This window comes from Gobius niger, assembly GCF_951799975.1.
Source record: "Gobius niger genome assembly, chromosome: 15".
In the NCBI taxonomy this organism is placed as follows: domain Eukaryota; kingdom Metazoa; phylum Chordata; class Actinopteri; order Gobiiformes; family Gobiidae; genus Gobius; species Gobius niger.
The window spans coordinates 6,901,190-6,922,579 of NC_136866.1; the positions used below are offsets into that span (position 1 = coordinate 6,901,190).

Sequence of the window (21,390 nt, forward strand, 5' to 3'; positions counted from 1 at the left end):
AGTGCCTCATTCATTGATGCTATCGTTTCCATTCATTCATAAGCTATAAAAACCAGTGTATCAAGACTGGAGATCAAGGAAAATGTGGTTATCGTCCCTGTGAACACAAAGATATTTGGACCCAAGGAGACTTATATTGTCCAGCTGCATAGCACAGACTTAGGCAAGGATAACCAAATACAGAGACAAAAAAAGAATTAAATACCCCAAGCTGGAGTGATGTCATCGGCCTATTTGCATCCAGTCACACATCACCTGTCACAAGCTCACTCTCATTAATACACGGTACACGCACATTAGTGACCATGAAAGTAAGTAAAGCATTTTGCCCAAAACCACAATGGCACTATGCACTGGCTCCAACTTTCGGATTGATGTGTGAGCCCCTTTAAGAGATAAATGTTTTCCTTGCCCTTATCCTTGCATCTGCTTTTTTGGTAACCCCTTTTCACGTACGCCATGGTTTACAGGTGACATGGCATTTATAAAGTGGCATCAGTGCAGCTCGATGTGGAGGGAGGCTGTTTATTGTACTTTGATTAAAGCTCCTCTCTGTGTGTGGTATGCAGTGTATCAGCACAAAGGAGGACACATCACCATCACCTGAGTCAGCAGTAATCAGAGCCTGGTCACATCACTAATGAACCCAAGTGTTTTTCTTCAATTAGCACTGGTCCAAAAGAACTCCTCAGAGATGTGATTGTGTTACAGCAGTCTTCCTAAATGCGGTCTTTCTTTCTTTCTTTTGCTCTCTGCCTCTCAGCTTCCCAGAAACTCCTCCCTTCCTGATGCAGTCTTGAGCCTCATTCCTTCCATCATGCATGACTGGGAATGAGTTGCAGCAGGTAAGCCCGAGAAGACACAGACATTGCTGCCAACTTATGTCATGAAGAACTCTTTCCACTTTCTCATCTTCTGTCTCTTCACTGTGTAGTAGTGACACAGCTAGTCCAGCAGAGGGCGTCACTACTATAAAAGATGTGCAGTTATTAGGTCGCTCACGTTCAAAGCATCATTTTAGTGTTTATATTACAGAGCTATTTTGTAAATGATGTTTAGCACTTCGAATTATGGTCTACAGATAAACCTGCCTTGTCTTATAATAATATTATATATTCCTATAAAATAGCTTACGCAATATTGCAATATATATTGCATCTTGATTTAGTTCATTACTTAGACAAATGAATGCAAATCCATTGCTCAGGTTTTTGGAAAGTTAAATATATACCCTACTTCATGTTTAGCACAGCAATGGTCAAATAAAAATATAGTTGTTATTACTATTTTAGGATCTGTTTCCATCATAATGTCGTCTTACATTTACACACGGCATAGACAATCCAATACATGATTTCAGATCTGGTTGGCACCCCCGGCGTTCCTGTCACTCAGGGTAGTCATGTTGTAACAAATCTAGTCAGTCTTAAGCCCTTGCCCATTACACTCCTTTTACTTGGATTACTTCCCTCGTTGTCTCGCACTTGCTGGACGAGACCTTTTCCATGTCTGGGAACTGGAGCGGGATGTCTGCAAACATTTATTCATTTTCCCCAACGAGGAAGTCACGACTTGGTGCGTAATGACGCGCACACGGCAGACGATGGAGCGGTGTATCAGCGATGGCGATGCAGCGAGGCGCACGTACGTGCCCAGACACACACGCGCTCTTTGCAGGGGGTGGAAGTAGAAGAACCTTACTAGACTTGGAAATAGCGCTCATTATGTGGAGCAGGTCTTTTGTCACTGCATTTCACTCAAGACTAATGTAACTAGCCTTTACATTTTCATTTTAGACAAAGGGATCTTAAATAAGATACTTTTATTCTAACGACGGTGTGGGCTTATACGATTCTAAACAAGGTTTTCTTAGAACTCGTGCCAAAATACTTTTCATCAGCGTATTTCCAAGGCATCCACAACTGACCTGATCACATGAAACAACTTAAATTAGTGAAACTTTGCTCAGAGCAGTGCGTAGTTGGACACACCTCTCGCTCCAGTGATCCAATCGCTGGACTCAGAACACTCTACGGAGAGAACGACACAGAAGTGGACGCGTTGTATGCACACAACACCGAGTGAGAGCTGACCTGCTCCATGCGCACTGCCTGGGCAAAGGGAATAACTCATGACAGGCTAAAAGTTTTAGGCGACATCCTTGATATCGTGGTTGGCTCAGGTTGCACACCGGAGTGAGCAGGGAAGCAAGTGGACATATCCAATGGACAGACACCTGGAGGCGGCTGTGCAACAAGCATGGGATTATATTTGTAATGTGGGTTCATGCTTTTGAAGGGGCTCGAAGCTGCGATGCGTGCGTTATGGATTTTCGTGTCTCTGGATGAATATCACTGGCAACAGCTGAGAAATGCGTAAAAGGATCATACGTTCCCAGTCTGGGCATTTGTGGATCTAACATATTATGTTTAGAGAAGTTTTAAGCCGGTGAGCTCGTCCTGATGCTGTAAACTTCCAACATCAAAACGCCTGATTTTGGATTTTCTAACGTTGCTTGTCCCTGGATTATATTCCCAACACCATGAACTTTATTGACAGTTTGACACTATTATTTTTGACGCTGTCAGTTATCAAGGTGAGTCACCGGTGCCAAATGGAGAAGGGGTAAACTTTCAATGACCTCTATTTGCTAGATGTTAGTCACTATCATTAATGTAGCTCGCCCTTGCTTTACCATGGCGAGGTCACTGATCGTGTCTAGACCAGATCCGATCTTCAGTGCCTTTGAAGATGTTTAATTATCATTGCGCAAAAGGAGAAACTGAACATGTCCCACTCGGTAGCGGCGGAACGGCTTTGAGTAGCTGTGGAGGTGATTTTTCCACAAATTATTCTATGAAGTTTGGGTACCGGGCGATTTGCAGGCCCGTCGTTAAAGCACCTCGGAGATACGATGACACTTTAAAGGCGCAGTGGTTCCATTCTGAAATAGGACGTTACACTTGGCAGGTTCACTTCTGATCCTTTCAATGCGCAGAAGTGGCTTGTTTCGCTCTCATTTTTGGAGACTTTAATGTATTCACTACTTTACAGCTTAATCACTGGGGAATGTTAATGGCTGTTTAAGAGTGGGCACAGTAAATCGTTTGCTCTATAATCATTAATCAAGTGCCGTGTGCCCAGGCAGGCTGCGAGCAAAGGTGAAGAAACGCAGTGCGCGTCACATGTAGGGCCTACATATTTTACGCAGCATGGCACGACTATGAAGCAACTTGCGGACTGTAACCCTAAACCCCACGTCTAACCTAGTCGTCACTAACTTGTTAATTACACTATTTGTAGGTCTCGTGACAGCCAAGCCAACCAATCAAAGCTAAATTTCCAGGGGGCGGTACCTAATTCTCTGTAGAGGATTTCATCATTCATATCATCGCCCACTCGGCTGGCAGCTTTCTTCTTTTATTATAGCCTACAGCTTTTAATAAAGTTTGCGCCACTCGTGTGCATGGGGGGGGGGGGGGGGGGTCGACTAACAAAGCAATAACACTCTCTCCTTCTGTTATATCTCAAGCTTTCTAAAACATCTAGGCTGTCTGAACCCAAAGGCAGTGCGGGGCAAAAACGCAATACCCGCGAGGTGTTGCCAGTAGCGACAGGTTCGCTCGGAAGGCGCGCGCGTCTGTCAAAACGAGAGGGAAAGTTGAACCTACAGCGCGGACACTGCTTGAAAACTTGTCCAGGACCTCACGCAGTGTGCGGTGACAGCCATTGCCACGAAACAGCTGAAATTCTTGGCGTTTTTATTCGCTCAGATTTGTGCGCTGTTAGAGACAGACACGTCGATCTAGAAGATGTGTTCAGTCACTTTGGTGCCTTTTCAAACTTTTAAGCGAGGTTTGAAACTTTAATTAACACTGTCTAACACCGACCACAGTTTATTTTCTGTATTGAGTCATATCGAGCGCGACTTCAAAGGCCATATCTAGGATCAGGTTTGGTCAAAGGCGTTAATCAAGTTTTTTTATTTCCATGTCGGATAAAAATGCCACAATATTACAAAGCCTACACTTGACACACAATTGCTGTACCATGTGCTAACACTAACAGCCGGACTCTGCTCTTGTGCCTTGTAGAGCGCGCATATACCGACGGAAAGAGAGAGAGGTCCGCATGACGGTAAGTGTCTCGAGGCACCGTGGGAATACACTGCACTGGACTCCTCCATGGCTTGTAGCCAAAGGCTGCTCTGTTCAAACAAGGAAGTGGTCGCCTCCTAGTGGACAACAGTGTGGTCTATTTTCTAACTGTGTCACCCAAAACTCACATCATGTCTGAAAGGCCTTTGTACTGAGGAATTTTACCCTTTTGCCCTGTTGTATCTTTTTGCAAAATGGTAGGGTTGCTTAATGCAATTTGGATTATTAGATAATAAATAAGACCTAGATCTCTGATATTGTTCAGTGCTGGTTTGTTTGACTTGGCTTTGAGAAGTTGAAAAGTAGTTATTTTAGGCTCACATAGTGTGTGATAAACTGGGGTGTCATCCACTTGGGTTTCCCAATCCCCTGACCTTAGTCTAGAGGGACCAGTGCAATGTTAAAGACAATCTGAAGAGAGATTGTTGTTTATTGTCATAATTTGTCACAAATACGTGGGAGGAAAATATAATATTTTTGTCCCTATAATCTTTTATTCAAAGCATACCGGTAACTGCAGAAACTTTTCATAAATTTCTGAACTCTTAATGTTGCAGTATAAAGACATGCATATATTACTGTGTAGTCACAGTTGGGATTATTTCTCAGTACGAGGTAGTGGAACTCTCCAGCCAGTTTCCAGAGCCACCGACCACTGTCACTGAGTAACAACAGGTCTATTCCTCTGTTGCAGTGATTCCTTTGATGGAGGTGTACAACAAGAGTTTGTGTAAGCCTCGAGAGCTTCTGGTAGAGATAATACAGGAGTATCCAGAGGAGGTGGAGCACATCTTCATACCGTCCTGTGTGGTGTTGACGCGCTGCGCTGGATGCTGCAGTGATGAGATGTTGCAGTGTATGCCAACATCCAGTTACAATGTAACTATGGAGGTGAGCACAGAACGCCCTGTGAGTTCACCTTTAGGCCTCAGGCAGCTCATTAGGCTTCTACTAACTCCACTGGTCTATGTATAATCCAGCCACTGAGCCAGGGCACAGGCAGCTGCAGTGAGTCTGGGTTAGATGAAAGTACAGGGTTATGTCAGTTAGCCCCATACAAAATAAAATGAAGGTTCATTAATAAAGCACTGCACACAAAAAAATATCACTACATTTAATACAAAGTTTGACATTAGCTGGCAAAAAAAGAAAAATCATAAGCTTATTTGGTTGGTAACCAAAAAAACACTTTATGAATGAGTCACTACTCCTCCACTACTACTGACGCCCTGAGCAAATATTAGCTAAGAAGAGTAAAATGGTCTTTTAAATTATCTTTTGCTCAATGGTATTATCCGTTTTCTACATTAATGGACATAGTTGAATACATACATGCCACAGGCATCTGTGGTATCCATCTGGATCTAGCAAAATGTGGCCATTAACAAATAATATTGTTGGTGGATGTTATAAATCAGCCCCATGGATTATCATTAGGATCTTTCCATCTCAGAAATGTATGTGTTTCCTGTATTACTGTCATTATCCTGTCATTAGAACCATTACCCTACAATCTACATTACTGCAGTTTAATTATCTCTAAGCTTTATTGGATAGGACAGCACAGAGTTGAAGGGGATAAGGAGTAGGGAGAGACATTCAGCAAATGTCAGAGCTGAGAGTTAAACCTATGACCCTAAGGCTGGAACATGTGCCCATGAAACCCAGATCAGATCAGAACTCACAGTGTATTTAAATGTATGTGTTTTTTATATAATGAAAGCCAAGACAAATCGTCAAACATCATGAAAATTGAAATAAAAATGTTCGTAATTTAAAAATTGTAATTTAGTGTTATTTAGTAGAATCTATTTTTTCTTGACAAATAATATGTTTCCTGTGTTTGCCGTCTTCTTTTCAGATAAAGAGAATAAAACCACAAAGACAACAAAATGACATCTTCATGAGCTTTACAGAACACAGCTCGTGCGAGTGTAGGTAAGAACCCTCCCGTTTAAAGCTAACTTTGAGCTGCACCAATGAAACTCAAGTGCGTTTGCCTTCGACACATCTAAACAGACAGCGTTCTGGGAGATCCTTATCTTATCTTTACGTCTGCGGCCTCACTGATCTGCTGATAGCCCTTTTGGAGCATATCTGAACAGAGGCAGTGCAGGCTGCGGCAGTTTGTCTTCATGCCATTGCACTGCTTACAGTCAGATACTCTTGTGAGAACGCAGCAGCCCGGTGCTTTGTGCCTCTACAGTGGCAAGGAAAGGTCATTTATGAAACAGCTGGTGTGGGGACTATTGATCACAGCAGCCTATTTCATTTATTTCTTAGTTTTAGCCAAGTCTTTCCTGTTCATAACAATACACAGTGTGTCCCATGAAGTAGTAAGAGAGATTTAAACTTAATCATCCGGATTGACAATACTTGAATTTAAACTTAAAAGTGCTTGGACCACTGTGCCACTGCAGAGGCTGCAGGGCTACAGTGTGGTAAAGACTTGTGCCTTACAGCAAGAAGGTCCCGGATCGAACTCCTGGGCCATGTTGGACCTCTACTCCTAAAAACATGTATAATATTAGCCAGGATGAATGACAATGCGTTTGTGAAAGCAGGACAATACAAGGACATTAGCCCATGGCTACAAGGCGGTGTGACATGTTACATGCATGAGAGCAATGTATATTCGTTACCATGCTCTGTCTAAATAAATACAGTCCTGGATGACTGAAAGCAAACACAAACATAGACAAATTGTATTCAATATATCTTTCCAATAAGGGATGCCTGGCCATTAGAAAATCCGTGTGAAACTGGTACATATTTATTCAGTAAAAGCATCTAGGTTTGCACGGGCTGATTGGTGGATTAAGTATTTGAGTTGTGTACAACATTGGATTAGTCTATCCTGGCAGAAGCTTGGGTCCCTCAGGTCCCTCAGTCTAGAGTCAGGTCATATGTCGGCTGATGTCAGATCGTAACTTGAAACGGGACAACACAGAGAGGGGCATAAAGTATCTTCCCATGTCCCAACTGACAGATTACAGGCAAACAAACATTATGGCCACTTGACCAAACTCTATCTCTCAAAATGTTATGTAAATGTGCTATTTGTTGATGTCAAATAGCTTACGCTCTCCACTTATGGATTAAAAAAAGTGAATAGTTATAAATATGCACTAAAAACCATGAAAAAGTTGTTTCTAAGGGCTGAAGGTTATGCATTACACAATTGAACTGCAAAGAGTCAGGCCATGGGGGTCAGTGAGTGTACTCCTTGGTCTAGTCACCTGACCAAACAAAAGAGGTTGTGTCAGGAAGGGCATCCAGCGCAATATATATACATATCACAGAACAGAACGTGGAGGCAGATGATTTGTTGTGGAAGAATAGGTGAAAGCAGTCCCACATGTTGTGTCTTTGAGGCGTGCAACACTTGACCGGCTGCCAGCTTTATTGTTGCCAAACACATTCGATTTATCACACTTTTATCTCTATGAAACGCCACGCTTCATCCATCCAGAAGTTTTTGTTGCCATATTCTGTAATCAATGTCCACAAGCTCCCCAGCTCCCTTTGCCATTTAAGTATGTAGCAAGTTTTTAATATCGCAATTGAATGCAATGCACAGGCTTTTTGAGGGACGCTCCCTGCACTGAGCCCTGGGTAAAACGGTTCTTTCGCTACAGAATCCTCAGTCACTGTTTTATCACAATTTCTGATCAAGAACGGATGCTGTAATCTGTTTACAAAGATTGATGTAGCTCATTATGATCATGTCATAGGCTCATGATTTATGTTGTTAAATTGATGACTGTCAGCTCTTACATTAATATTGTTGCGTTTGTCCCTGTCGTTTCAGGTTAAAGAGAGAGGCGCAAGAGCCGAAAGAAAAGTGAGTACTGTTCTCTTTATTGAGTGTATTTTGAGTTGTTTTTTCTGGGGAGGGGGAAGCACAGTGGGGAGCTAGGCTAATTTGATTTGCTCTCTTTTTCAATACAAAACTTAACTTTTGTCTGCTATTTCCTGACATTAACCACTAACCTGCATTTTTATCTAATATTCCTTTTCTCAAAAGGTGAAGTAAGTATCCTTGGGGTGTTAGCTGTATCGAGCACTAGAGTAAACCATAGGGCTATAGGGTCATTTCATTTGAGCTCCTGCAGGTATATATCCCTAAATATAAAGTTTACATGGTTATTCAGTTAAAAGGAAAGTCCGATGTTGTACAGGGTACAGAGGTATGCAACTGTATAAGGCAAGGTAATCTATCCTTTAGAACATTGCTTACTTCTCCTTTTTATAACTACTTTAATGTTACTAAAATATAATATTGCAAAACATGAGTTTAGACGTTTAATGAGCGAACAAAAGCAGGTGAAGCAGTGACACCATGAGGTTAGGGCCCTCTGGGCCCTGGCTTTCTCTGTTTTTTTTATGTATGTTATTTGACTACATAAATAGTGCTTTTGCAAAGCGGTTGTGTTTATGACTGACTCCCCATTTCGTGCAACACAAGTCATTGTACCAAACTAAAAGTGCTGTCTCCTTAATATTCCTCGTCTGTCATATAGATAAGAACTCTCTGAGGAGCATACTCTTTAACCCAGCCTTAACTGTTTACAAGCAGAAGATTGCAGCGTTTCTGCACTAATGACAGTCTCAGGGTCATTCAACTGCTGTTTGTGACGCGGCCGTGCTTTCATGTTAGTGGGCCGCTGACCCCACAGTAGCGAGGGGTCAACCCGACACTCATCCCACTGAGGTTGTGAAACGAGTCAAAAAAAAAGGAAATTCCTAAACATATAGCCTTCATATATTTTACTGCTTATCTGATGCTGACCATTAACCTCATGTGATTTGTTGCTGCCACATCATTTTGAGTCAAAATCACAACTGAAACGCCCCTTTAGTGAAAATGAACAAAGCATGACCCACATGTGAATATCCAGTTGTATGCTTTGTAAGCTACACTATTTTTCACTGTCCTGGAATAAGCCTGAATAAAATGGTGCCTGACCCACAAAGGTTGGGAAATTATGTTTTAGTAAAGTCCAAGTTTATTGTACTCTGGCCATCTGGGAGGCCAAACCGCTCTCTCTTCACACAGCGTGCCGTCATTGTACCATTGAAGAAAATATTTGCAACCCAGTTCAAGTTTTTCCTCTGAGACATTTGGCATTGTTCTATTGATATCAATTTCAGCTGTTTGAAAGGTCTACAGCTGGTTTTTGGTTTTCTTTAAACTAGTCCCCAGAAAATCTGATCATCTATTGTAATTTAATACTTTAATTTACACTTTATTACTAATACTGTTCAACCAATTGGTCTAACAAATCACCTATATAGGATTTAAAGCTCAATTTGTCCGGTATCTCAGGCATCTCTCTGCGTTGTTGTGCTCTTTTGTGTCTTTTCCAGAAAACCCCGGCAAGGCAAGGGCAAAGGCCTTAAGAGAAAACGAAAGAAAAACAGAGACAAAACAAATCACGATGCGTATGTCAGCTCCGCCTTCTCCACCTATCTGCACCTGAGTGTTGCACTTCTCATAATTAAGCTCATTTGGGAGGAGCTCCTGTGCCCCTTTTAATTTGACCTCACCATTTCCCCATTGTTAATAGAGCTAAACAGCGTCCGCCATTCTCAAAATCCCCTCTGGAAGTAGATTTCCATTCATTTTTCCCATCGACTGTCATAGTTTAAAAAAATGATGGAAGCTAACTATTTTAATATGTATTTTATCTGTTTAAATTGGAAATCCCTACGTAGATCAATCGTGCCATTCTGATTTTGGCGAAACACACAATTTTAATAACAGAATTTCAAAAGCATTGTGTCAAATTTTTTAGTATTTTGTCTGGTCTTGAATGTAAAATCAGTCTGTAGGGTCACCCTGTTAGCTTCTGTTATGGCTTTAAACTCTTTGACACAGGAAAAAATGAAATGATATCATGAGGGGGTTTCGATGTCGATGGGGGACTGTTGAGCTCCATTAGCGTGTCGCTTCTGTCCACATACGTGTTGTGCTAACTAACATCCATGTCACCGTCACACCAAACACGCTAGCTTTATTTTGTGTTTGTGCTAACTCGAGTCGCTGGCGTTAGCTGTCGCAACAACGCGAGCTATTAGAGGAAGCTGTCATTTTGATGTTTCAGCCACAATGCACCTGTCAAGTCATCTAAGTCTTCCACTCCACTTAAGCTGCCATGTTTGTAAATACATCACCCATTGGTCAAACGCTGAGGTCAAACGTTGAGGTCCAAGTTGCGGCTATTGTGCCAAGGCAGATGTTGACTGGCCCGTTAGCTGCAACTTGAGCCTCATTCTCAAGGTCCACCAGCATGGCCCTTTGCAGTGCTGTATCTGAGCCGGGATCACTCGCAGGATCGTAATCTCGCTCCTGCCTTCAATGTTGAGTCTGTGGCCTATCTGTGTCTCGTACCTGTCTCCTTTCTCCTCTTAATTTCTTTTCATCTTTATAAACAAGTTTGCTTGAATGCTGGTACATTTATGTAACACCAAGATAATATCCGATGCCTATCTGTGTCTCCTTTTGTACTTCTTTTGGTCCTCCATGGAGGATTTTTGTAAATGTTTTCCAAAGTGTATTAGTGTCTTTGTGTGCTAGCGTTTGTCCACAAAAAGCACCCTTATTTTTTACTTTAAAATTGTGAAGATACGGTACTGTGCAAAAGCCTTGACTCCGATCCAGTAAACAGTTGTATTCATGTAGGAAAAAGTGAAGAAAAAGTCATTATATAAGCAAATGAAGGGCACAGATGTCAGTGGGGGATCTACATCATGTAATAACTCCAAACCTTCAAGGTCAGGGTAAATCCTGTTTGGGTCTACTCTTTTTTTTTCAAATGTTCATTTTCTACTAAATTTAATAAGGCGAGACACTGCAGGCGAATAGGGAAAAAATTTAAATTTACAGATATCAATTTGAAACTTTTGCTGTCGATCACTGGCATAAATGTGAGAAGAAAATACATTGCAAGTTTTCTGTCATTCTATCTTTTCATATAAGAACAAGGTGTTTTATGCCTAAAAATGCCCCAAATTTCACATCTTTTCGGCCACGAAATCTGAATAATGGATAGAGCTACATTCAAATGTATTGTTTCATTTCATTGGTAAATGAGCTGCCAAGATTTTTTTAGAGGGGATTTTGGATTTCTTGTTTAGTTTTAAAATAAATGGGGCTAGGGATTAGATAATAAAAAATCCCTCTGAAAAAATCTTCCAAATATTGTTCAGTCCAAGGCTGGAAAATTTGAAGTCTTTATGTCCGACTGACGTGGACATATGTGGCTGATGTGTGGTGGACCCTGCGTTGTGTAGTTTTACTAAAGGACTCGCGGGACTCAGGACACATTTGGGGGAAGCGGCCGCTTCAACCCCGTTTATTTCTGACAAGATTTAAAAGAAAATGGCGTTAGCCCCGACGATAGCCCCAGCCCACAGAACAATCTCTTCCACAAAAGACTCAAGAAAAGGGCTGTATATATCTCAACATACCTGACAAGATTTAAAAGAAAATGGCGTTAGCCCCGACGATAGCCCCAGCCCACAGAACAATCTACGAAATACAAAAGAAAAAACATCCACAGAATAAACAACTAATATGAACAGAAATGACAATAAAACAATATGGTAACTTAAAGGACACATGGAATTCACAACAAAATGAAATACACTTGCCAAAACAAGACAGACAACCCAAAGACACTGCCAGGTATGACCAACGAACAAACCAACAAGAACTACACCCAGCGCCAATTCTCCAGGATATACCATGAACCATAACCCTGTTACACATAGCGTCGCCACAATGACAGAAAAATGTGTTTAGAGAAAAAGGCCCTTGAAATTGCATTGTCCCATATAAGTCTATGGGGGAACATTGAATCAGCGCAATATTTGAACATGTTATTGTGAAGATTAGGCATATTTTCTGTTTCCGGGTGAAAGCTTGTATGTTCAGAGACCAATTTGGCCCAAAACCTGAAAACTGAAAAAAATTGAGTTTTGCCTGCAGTGTCTCCCCTTTAAACCACAAAACCTAAAAAAAAGAAAAAGAAAACTTTGCACGGTACCGCATAACCTCACTGTGACCTTTACTGTGAACACCGAATGTAACTTGTACAGTATTGCAAAAACTGAGCCATTCATTTGTAAATGTGTCTGGTTCAAATGTCTTCTCTTTTAAATAAATGAAGTGTTTGTGAATGTGGCACCAACGGACTATTGCGTCTTCTTTGCAAGAGTGTGGCGTGCAGCATTACGTGTTTTATACCTTGCATGAAGTAGCTTTACTCACTGCATGCCCCGCGCCTAACTCAGCATTATCAGGAGCCAATCAAAACAAGTGGGAAGAGCTATTTTTATTTTATTTTCTCCACTGCTTTATGGAAACCTGTGTACAACAAGTGTCTGCTACTGAGAGCGCTAACAGAGGCTCAGCATGTGGGTTAACCTTATTTCTAAGCTATACTATCACTCATCGTTTTAAATCATTTTCTGTCCCTGTTTGTCCATCCAGTGTCTGTCAGCCTTGCTGCGAAAACTGCTCGGACAGGAGGAGGAGGTTATTCGTGCAAGACCCCGACACCTGCCGCTGCTCCTGCAAACACACGGAGGCGTACTGTAAAGAGCGGCAACTAGAGCTCAACGAGCGCACCTGCAAGTGAGTCCCATTTTTGATAAACGACAGGTGTTGCAGACTGTGTAGCACTGGGTTACGAAAGGTGTTGCAAAAGCTATAAGGAAGTGATTTGGTGGGCTAGCGCGATCTTGTTTGTATGCAATTGATAGGTTCAAACAAGGAGACAGCTCACCAGTGTTGATTGATTGGCTTTGAAATTAACACAAGAAAAGACCCATTCTAGCGTTAGCACAGCTGCTCTGCCTGGTGAAAATATAGTAGGAAAGCTGCTATATTGACATCCTGGACAACTCTATTTTCTATAATAACGTAAACCCAAGTGGGATCCAATCCATAGAAGAAGAAAGAGGTTTGGTGGTAGCGCTCCTCGACGTTGTGGGTTTGAGCCCCTCTTTAAAGGAACAGGCCACCGTTTTTCCAGACTGAGATATGTTCTTACCTGAGCTTAGAAGAGTTGATGCGTACCTGTCTGGTCTTTGTGCGTGCCCTTGGAAGAGCGTGGTCGCTTCTAACTTCACCCCGTTTGGAGCCATAGGAATATACTGGGAGAGGCCAAATGCTCACAACATCTTTGGTCTTTTTGCGTGACTGAGCTCACGCACAAAGACCAGACAGGTACACATCAACTCGTCTAAGCTCAGGTAAGAGCATATCTCAGTATGGATAAAACGGTGACCTGTTCCTTTAACACAAAACTTGTGAAATCTGAAATAAATAAAAAAAATAAAACTAACTAAAAATATAATAAGACACATAAGACTGACCCATTAGCATGTTATGTTATACTGCATTTTAAAGAGACTAGATAAAAGTTGGCAATTTTATACTCACTACTGCCACCTCAGGTCATACGTGTAACTGCACCTTCTATATTAAGCTCGTGCTTGTTCGGACCGAAGTAACCATTTTTTGAGTGACAGTGCAGGATTTTAGAAGGCAGTTGTGGTAAATAGGTCTGGGCTCATTCTAAAATGAGCAATATCCTACACGTTAGGATATTGCTGGGGATAAAAATACTTCATTTTAACATTTTTAAACTCCGTATAGTCCCTTTAAGTTAGGCTTCTGTTTACACTCCCTATGGTTAGTTGTCGAGACATTGTGTGCAAGAATGCCACAAGAACAGGCATATGCAAATCATTACAGACATCAAAGATCGTGTCATGGTGACCTGCCAAAAAAGAACCTGAATGGGCTTGATAGTTATTCAATGATGAGACGCGACTTGAGGTTTTCTTAACATGGTTGTGGTTGTTCAGCCAGTCGAGGAACCTGAAGTCGTCACCTAAGCAAAACATGGCGCACATGGTTTCCGGCTAATCATCTATTGATCTAGTTGACCTTTTTTTTCTTCTGCTGTTCAGATGTGACAAGCCGAGATGAGAGCGGCGGAGGCACCAGATATCCAAGATGAAGGAATACTGTAGAGATTTTCAGCACTTTGATCCCTAAGCTCTTCTTGTTGTGTCCGGATAGCATTCCCATTGGACTGACTGAGAAAGACCCACGCCAGGAAAGACTGATCTGAAGTCTCCTCCCTCTGTATATCTGTGTGTACATAGACCATAATACTGATTTCTTTTTATGCTGCTACAACTAAACCTATATTTGACAGACACCGTAGCCATCACGTGGTTTTTTTTTTGCATTCTTAACAGGCTTGCAGTGCAGGTTGGTCTCTTATTGTCAATGTATGCAACTACATCATCACTGGATATAAAGTCTCTCGTGGCTGTGCGCTTTGTCTTACGGAGCCACCGCTAAAGCGCCGGCGAAGGTCTGAGCAGGACTCTCGTTTGAGCGGGGGACATTTCTGAACACTGATAAGAGTTGCCTCGGCCAGATTATGTCTTCCTTTTCTCAGAAGAACATTCGTCGGACTGAACTGTGGACATTGCCGTAATTGCTTCGGGACTTGAAAGATACTGTGGAGTGCCATACGCTTTTAAAGGGATTTTTCATCAAATAAAAGCATGTTGTACTGCTATGGAAAACCACTGAAAACATCCTATACTGTAGTTTGATTCCAATTACTGTGCCTCTCTAAAATGTACTGAGATATTCTGTTTGTTGAGTATTTTAAATTATTACTATTTTTGCTTCAGAAGGGAGCTGATGTCTAGTTAACTATATGGACTCTATAAAGAAACCATAATTACTTCATGTGTACATACTCTATCCCTTTACGGCATAGTACACTCTAGATAATTTATGTTAGAGAGTATTTTTCAGTATTCATGCTACCCATATTTAATTTGGTCTATTTATATATGCAGTGTTATGTGTAAGGTCAGAAGGCTACGCGCGGCATTGAGCTCTCTGTGCTTGTGTAAGGAACTTAAAAACAACAAAAACATTTTAGTTGTTAACATTCCCTAAATAGATTCTGTGTTTTTACTGATGCTATCTCGTCTCTGCCCCTCATCTAAAACCTGTGGGTGTAGGCTGTGTACATCTGTCTAAATGTGTGTGAGTGCAACAGTAGGTGTCCTGTGTGTCCAGTTTAGATGTCTTTCACAATTCAAGTTCACAAGAAAACTGTTCTTTTTTATCCTGCAAGCGGCAATGGAAAATACACTGCTGCTACAGTAGCTGCTCACCACATGCCACCATGCAAAGAGTTGAATATTATAACATTCGTAGACCTGCCAAGGACCTTAAGCCCTCTTCCTTAGTTTATTTTCATTATTATGTTGGTTATTAACATTTGTCGGTGTCTGTAAAAACATATTTATTTTTCAAATTATATTGTTTTGTATAAAATAAGGAAAAGGTTGCTGTGTTGTGGCTGTTGTGTTTTTAACAGATTTTCATTTTGGGAATCATATCTTACTTAGCCACTATAAAGAGTGATTCATTTCTAGTCATCTGAAGTGAACATCACCAGTTTTCTCTATTTTTTTGGTTCATATGCCATCTGAAGCCATGATGATGATGATTCCTGTATGTAACAAATCTCACTGGCCATTGGCCATCAGTATGACAAACATTTAGAAATAAAGTTACAGGTCACATGTTTGGGGGCAACGTGCCACTTTCTTGTAAGACCTGAGGCTCATTCTAGCCTGGTTTAAACATGGCAAATACTAGTTTAAAAGTCACTGTTCCACTACCCATCTAACTGTTGAAATAATCTATGTCCAGCATTACTTCATGTTTTGACAGAGGAAACTTTTATCCAAGATGATTGGATTGATCCAGCGGCAGACCGAACCATCATCAAATTAAGACTGACGTGTGCTACAAAATATATCCACAAACCAACATGGGCTTAGAGCAATTAGTTTAATCAAACATACAGCCCTTAACCAACAGCCCCAATGTATCTGTCAAAATGTCTTGTGCCCAAGCAAATTGCCTTCAAGTTGAACTTGCATTTGTCCACACGCACATGAGAATCCATCTTGTGCTGCTCCCGCCGCTCTGTTTGAATTCAGAGCCACCAGTGGTTTGGGCCAATTGTGTCACTGTGACTAATAATAATATTTGCCCATAACATAAAACAATTTTATTGATACTAAATAACAACAAACACACAGGATTTGCTGATTGACTAAATCAAAGAGTGCTTGATGAGCAAACGCCGCACCAACAGTTCGTTCTCTCCCCCAAACAATTTAAGTCTCAACGATCCCTGATTCATATTCAATGCATGTTATTGCCACTAATATCAATCTGTTTTTTGGCAAGTTAACAAGATGGCCCCTTGCTTACACAGGGAACTTAGTTTTCCAGAAAGGTGATCCTAAAATAGAGCACAGTGAAATATCTAAAAATACATGGAGGCTTTGCAGATAAAACCCACAGAGAAATAAGCATAAATTCTGACCGACTGCACCACCATTACTTTTTTACCAAATTATTTTGCCAAGAAACATACATTTTCAGACAACCTCCAATTTTCCTAATCTGAATGACATACAGCGGGAACCATATGTTTACATACACATTTGCATTTTCTCACTGGCTGACATGAAACCAGAGTTGACTTTTTAATATTTTTTTTAGGTCAAGTAGAATTAAAAAAAATATATTTCTATTCGTCATATGCCGGAAGAATATGACGAATATAAATTTTTTTTTTTGTTTTGTTTTTACAAACTTTTTACAAAGTCAGAAGTTTACTTACACTGAGATCAATATACCTTTAAACTATTTGGGACCTTGGAAGCACAAGTCTGGTTCATCCTTGGGTGCAATTTCAAGCATACAGATCAGAAAGAAGGCGGGTTCTGTGTCCCAGACATGAACATGCTGTGGTCTGAAATTTGAATACCAAAAGAATAAGAAGTAAGAATTGGAGGCTAAACTACAGATTTATCTGAAGGAAGTAAGTTCTTGGACGATACACATGGACCCTTAGTCTGAAATAATAAACACAGAAATTACCCAAGCAAACTGTGGTTTATGGAGGTTTAATGATCAAAATCGATTACCAGATGGTGCTAAATATTGAAATGCAAAACAGGATAACTTAGCAGGTTTACAAAATTACAAAAAGATAAATTGTTCTAAAATTGTATCTATATGAAGCTAAGGTGGTTTGCGTAGAAGTTATTTGAGTCTTACTGAGCCAGGTCTGTGAGATGCACTTACGACTTTGAGAGAAAGGCTTTCCACGCCAACTGGGGTCCGGCGTCCCAAAGTTGAGGTGTCTGACGGCCTTTGGTCGTGGTCTCTGGGATGTTGGTCTCGAGTTCATATAGACCCAAGCTGAGCCCTCCCATCAAGCACAGGAGTCGTCACCGATGATGGTCGTAGGCTCAGAGTTGACTCAAATGGTTGCGCTGAAAGCGCAGCGATCAAAAAGGCTGTCATCTTGTTGGAAAAATGCAAATATAAAAAACGTAACTGATTAGTTACAAATCACGTCAAATGACGAGCTCAAACTTAAAGATCCTTGTGGTCCATTTGAGACAGAGAGGTCAGCCTTCAGGGGGGATGTCGCCGTGTGCTGTGCCTTCCTGCCATCTCTCATTCTCCGTCTTCTGCATGAACTGCTTGAAAGAACTGAACACTGGAACTATTTGAGATTCAGTCTTTAGTCCAATTCGAAGGTCAATAAAAGTTGATTGTGACTCTGACAAGCTAGAGTCCTCATCTCTGGTGGTTGTCCTCAACTGTGATTGCACCAGATGGCCTACAAATGTGGCACAGTTACACCAGTTCTGTTTGGAGGAATGAACCAAAACTCCTGCAAACTATTGTGAGAAGCTTGTGGAAGGAAATCCAAAACGTTTGACCCAAAATATACAGTTTAGCAAGTATACAGTAGCAAGGCAATGCTACAAAATATTAATGAAATTTATGTAAACTTTGGTAAAAAAAATTAACAAAACCTTTTCTAAAAATTCCATCTGTCATTTTTCTGGAATTCTACTAAAATTCAAAGTTAATTCTGGTTTCATGTCAGACAGTGAGAAAAATATATAATCTGGTTTCCGCTGTATACAATGAGTGTAAAAACAATGAGTGTAAAAACATACCTTTAATCCACTACCCAGTTAGTTTCCTGTCACACTTTGAACCAGATTATCAAGATCACCTGTGCCCAGCAGGGACAAAGTATTAGGTGCAAGTGTGACATTAGCGACATGTTTAGTGACACTGTAGCATTAGCAGCCTCTGAATGTCACTTAATTAAAGGTTGTTAGCTCTTTGGTCATGTTTGTTTTGAAACTCGGCCCCTCTTAGCCTCATTACTTCCTTGCTTCCAGATGGATAAGCTTCTTTCTTGGTGCTAATAGAGACGTGCTACAGCTCAGCTCGCACTCACTCATGCTCTTTATGTGCATACCTAAATATAAAGCGTACCATGTAATCCTTGCAAATTGTGGGGCCCCTTTCACTGAGTAAAACACCCCAAAGAATGCCATAAACCTTATTATCTGAGATTTAGTAGGACCTTGCTGCCTGTGCACAATCATGCCCACAAAACTTCAGTTGATTTCAATTATTTGTAAGACCTTCAATATCAAAATTAATATTGGGGGAATAATTCAAAGCTTGCTTTAGAGCAATATCTTGAAATCTGTCTGGTTGTTTTAAAAGTGTGTTCAGAGTGTGTCATTTCAGATCTTCAGAGAGAGTTTAATGTGACAAACAAAGGAGCCATGATTGAAAACATAATGTAATCGCCAGGGAAACACCAAAGAAATGCCCCGTCAGTATTTGTGATAGATGTTTGCAGCGGGAGTGAACTGTGTGTATACTAACTTCCATTTGGGCCTAGTGTCAGAGAGCCCTGTCACCTGACTACTGTTGAGAGGGCCAACACTTTACTCACCTCTTAGATTTAAAAAAGGTTCAGGTATGGCCTATGTCAATGTGTTTGAGGAAACAGCTAAAGTAATATTCAGTCTAGCCGGGTAATTTCTGGATGGGAGCAAGACATTGAAATCACACCACACTGACCAACAGTAGATGAACATCACACTATCAGTGAAGCCAGGTACTTGTTCCTCAGCTATAGTCTATAAACCAACCCTGGCATTAACCTACAGTAATAAAAGTTACAAAGTATAGTATAATTCTGCAACACAGAATATAAGTAATGCATAAAATGTCACTCTGTGTAAAAAAAAAAATCATTTTGAAATAGACAAAGACCCATCAGGACTTCCAAATATACTAGCAGTTTTACTGTGGTCTTACCTTGGTACTCTAACAAAGGCGGTATTTATGGGATTACTCTTTAGTTGTTACATAAACTTGCCATTTGGCAAGTAGGAAGAAGGATGAAGTTGGCTTTAGCCTTGATCCAGACGACGTGCTTCAAGGCAGGTAAGTGGCCACGTGCCAGTGAGGTAAATTATAAGAATTTACGACTCGGCAAAACTCCTCCCTTACACTGAAGGTGTGGCTGCAGTAGTGCGATATGTGTCCGCTCACACGTAGTACTACTTCTCAAAGGCCTCCACCGATCTATATTTACACCCGTTTCCGATTATGACATTGACGAATATCCACCCACCGTGAGTCATGTGGCTGGGAACCCAACTACCAATATGTACAGGGAGCGGATCAGTCACAAGGTGAAAAGAAACTAATGGAGGCTGAAGGTTAGAAGGAAAGACGATCAGGAGAGGATGAATAATGAAAAATCAAAGTGCCATAGTGGAACAGCGCGCGACATGTCTTAGAGCATAAAAAGTCAACTGTTTTTTCACTGTACCACTGTTTGCCCTGCCCATGGTACGCTTGGCTTTGCCAGTGTCATGCACTCATTCACCTCCCTGCAGTAGCTTACTCTCATTACCTCAGCATTACCATTCATTGGGCAGGTTTCAGTGTGGCTGGGTGTGTGGTATAGCCTTTCCTCATTAGCTCTGGGGGATTTTAGTTTCACTCTTTTGTGTTAATGCCACATTGTCACACTAACCAGCCCAAAATGTGAGGTTGAGAGAAAGGTATTCAAAGTTTAGAATTAAGATTTACCAACAGGACAATTCAACAAACTAGTAAGCCATCCTACTATTACCAAGTGTGGTAGAGAAGCTCATGTAGCTCAAGTAACTATAATGATGCTTTAAAATAGATTTGCTGAAGTAAAACAAGTGACACAAATAGTTACTGTAGCGAAAGGAGGAAAAAAGCACTTGGTGAAAATACAACTAGAGCACTGTGAGTACTAAGTAACTGTTTGAACGTTGTCTGGTGTACGTTTTAGTGTCCTAGTCATCCTAGTATTAAAAGTTGATGTGTATCTATCTACTGGTGTTCAACTTCTATTCAAGTTAAACTCCCACAAATCAAGATTGGGAGTTGACATTTCTTTGTCTTTTTATAATCCTAAAGGTCACAAAGTTCCTTGTAGAGCAACCAAAACATGACTTCTGTATGTCATGGCTGGGTTTTGTATAAATCATCAGTGAGTTGTGAATTACAGCCGGCAAAGGAGCCAAATGACGCAAGGCCTTAGTGATGTCATGTTAAGACACGGTTTCTGCAAAAGCGGTGCCCAAGGCAAAAAGGCGATCAATCTTTGTAAATCATCGGTGAAATGATTTGGCAAAACAGACGCGGGTCGGTAGCTTTGAAAATAGGCATGCGCGGAACTGTTAAAAGTATTTTCATTAAAAGCTTCTGATTCAAAAATAATGACATGAAATACAGAAAGCGCAGGAATTTTCAGCTTTTTCAGCAGCGACACTTTATGCATAACTGTTGGCTAGTTGCAACAAACATGGTGGATTTTACCCATGTTCATAACATTTAATCCTGAATTTACAAAAATAAGAAACAATTGAACGTGTTCCAACTGTTTTTGCCAAGCTTTTGCATTTTTCTAGACAGGCTGACTCAAACATAAACAGCATAAGAATTGGACAGAACTCTTGCATATTAAGCAAAAGGGGCTTTGAGATTCACGAAAGCAAAAATATGGGAAATAGAGCTAGCCACCTGTTAGGTTTTCAACTTCGTAAAACACAAGCAGACAAAATAGTACATAATATAATTGATCCCACACTTAAAACAAGTGTTTCTAGGCCTTAACACATCACCAATGCATTTGCATCTTATTATAAAAGCTATAAGAGGAACCAAATCCAATGAATTACTATCTAGGGAAGAAGCATCAGGCATTGTCTCAAACATAACGGAAAGTGGAAT

At 40.8% G+C, this 21,390-nt stretch overlaps 1 protein-coding gene across 2 annotated transcripts; it reads left to right on the forward strand.

Annotated features, from left to right (window-relative positions):
* The first annotated feature begins 2,045 nt into the window (after positions 1 to 2,045).
* On the forward strand, positions 2,046 to 15,652 carry vegfab (vascular endothelial growth factor Ab). 2 transcript variants are annotated; one of them, XM_079572428.1, is made up of 8 exons: positions 2,046 to 2,596; positions 4,095 to 4,137; positions 4,852 to 5,048; positions 6,019 to 6,095; positions 7,969 to 8,001; positions 9,528 to 9,602; positions 12,655 to 12,798; positions 14,142 to 15,651. In XM_079572428.1, exons 1-8 carry the CDS (start codon positions 2,543 to 2,545, stop codon positions 14,158 to 14,160), a joined length of 642 nt encoding a protein of 213 aa, XP_079428554.1. In that variant the 5' UTR covers positions 2,046 to 2,542; the 3' UTR covers positions 14,161 to 15,651. The 2 variants fall into 2 exon arrangements, with proteins under 2 accessions (XP_079428554.1, XP_079428555.1); XM_079572429.1 differs by lacking the exon at positions 9,528 to 9,602 and having other exon boundaries at positions 14,142 to 15,652.
* Positions 15,653 to 21,390: the final 5,738 nt, after the last annotated feature.

Excerpts from the sequence above, each read along its gene's own strand:
- vegfab (XM_079572428.1), top strand. The coding sequence starts at position 2,543 with ATGAACTTTATTGACAGTTTGACACTATTATTTTTGACGCTGTCAGTT. Across the intron at positions 2,597-4,094 it reads TGACGCTGTCAGTTATCAAG|AGCGCGCATATACCGACGGA; the intron begins GTGAGTCACCGG and ends TGTGCCTTGTAG. Across the intron at positions 6,096-7,968 it reads CACAGCTCGTGCGAGTGTAG|GTTAAAGAGAGAGGCGCAAG; the intron begins GTAAGAACCCTC and ends CTGTCGTTTCAG.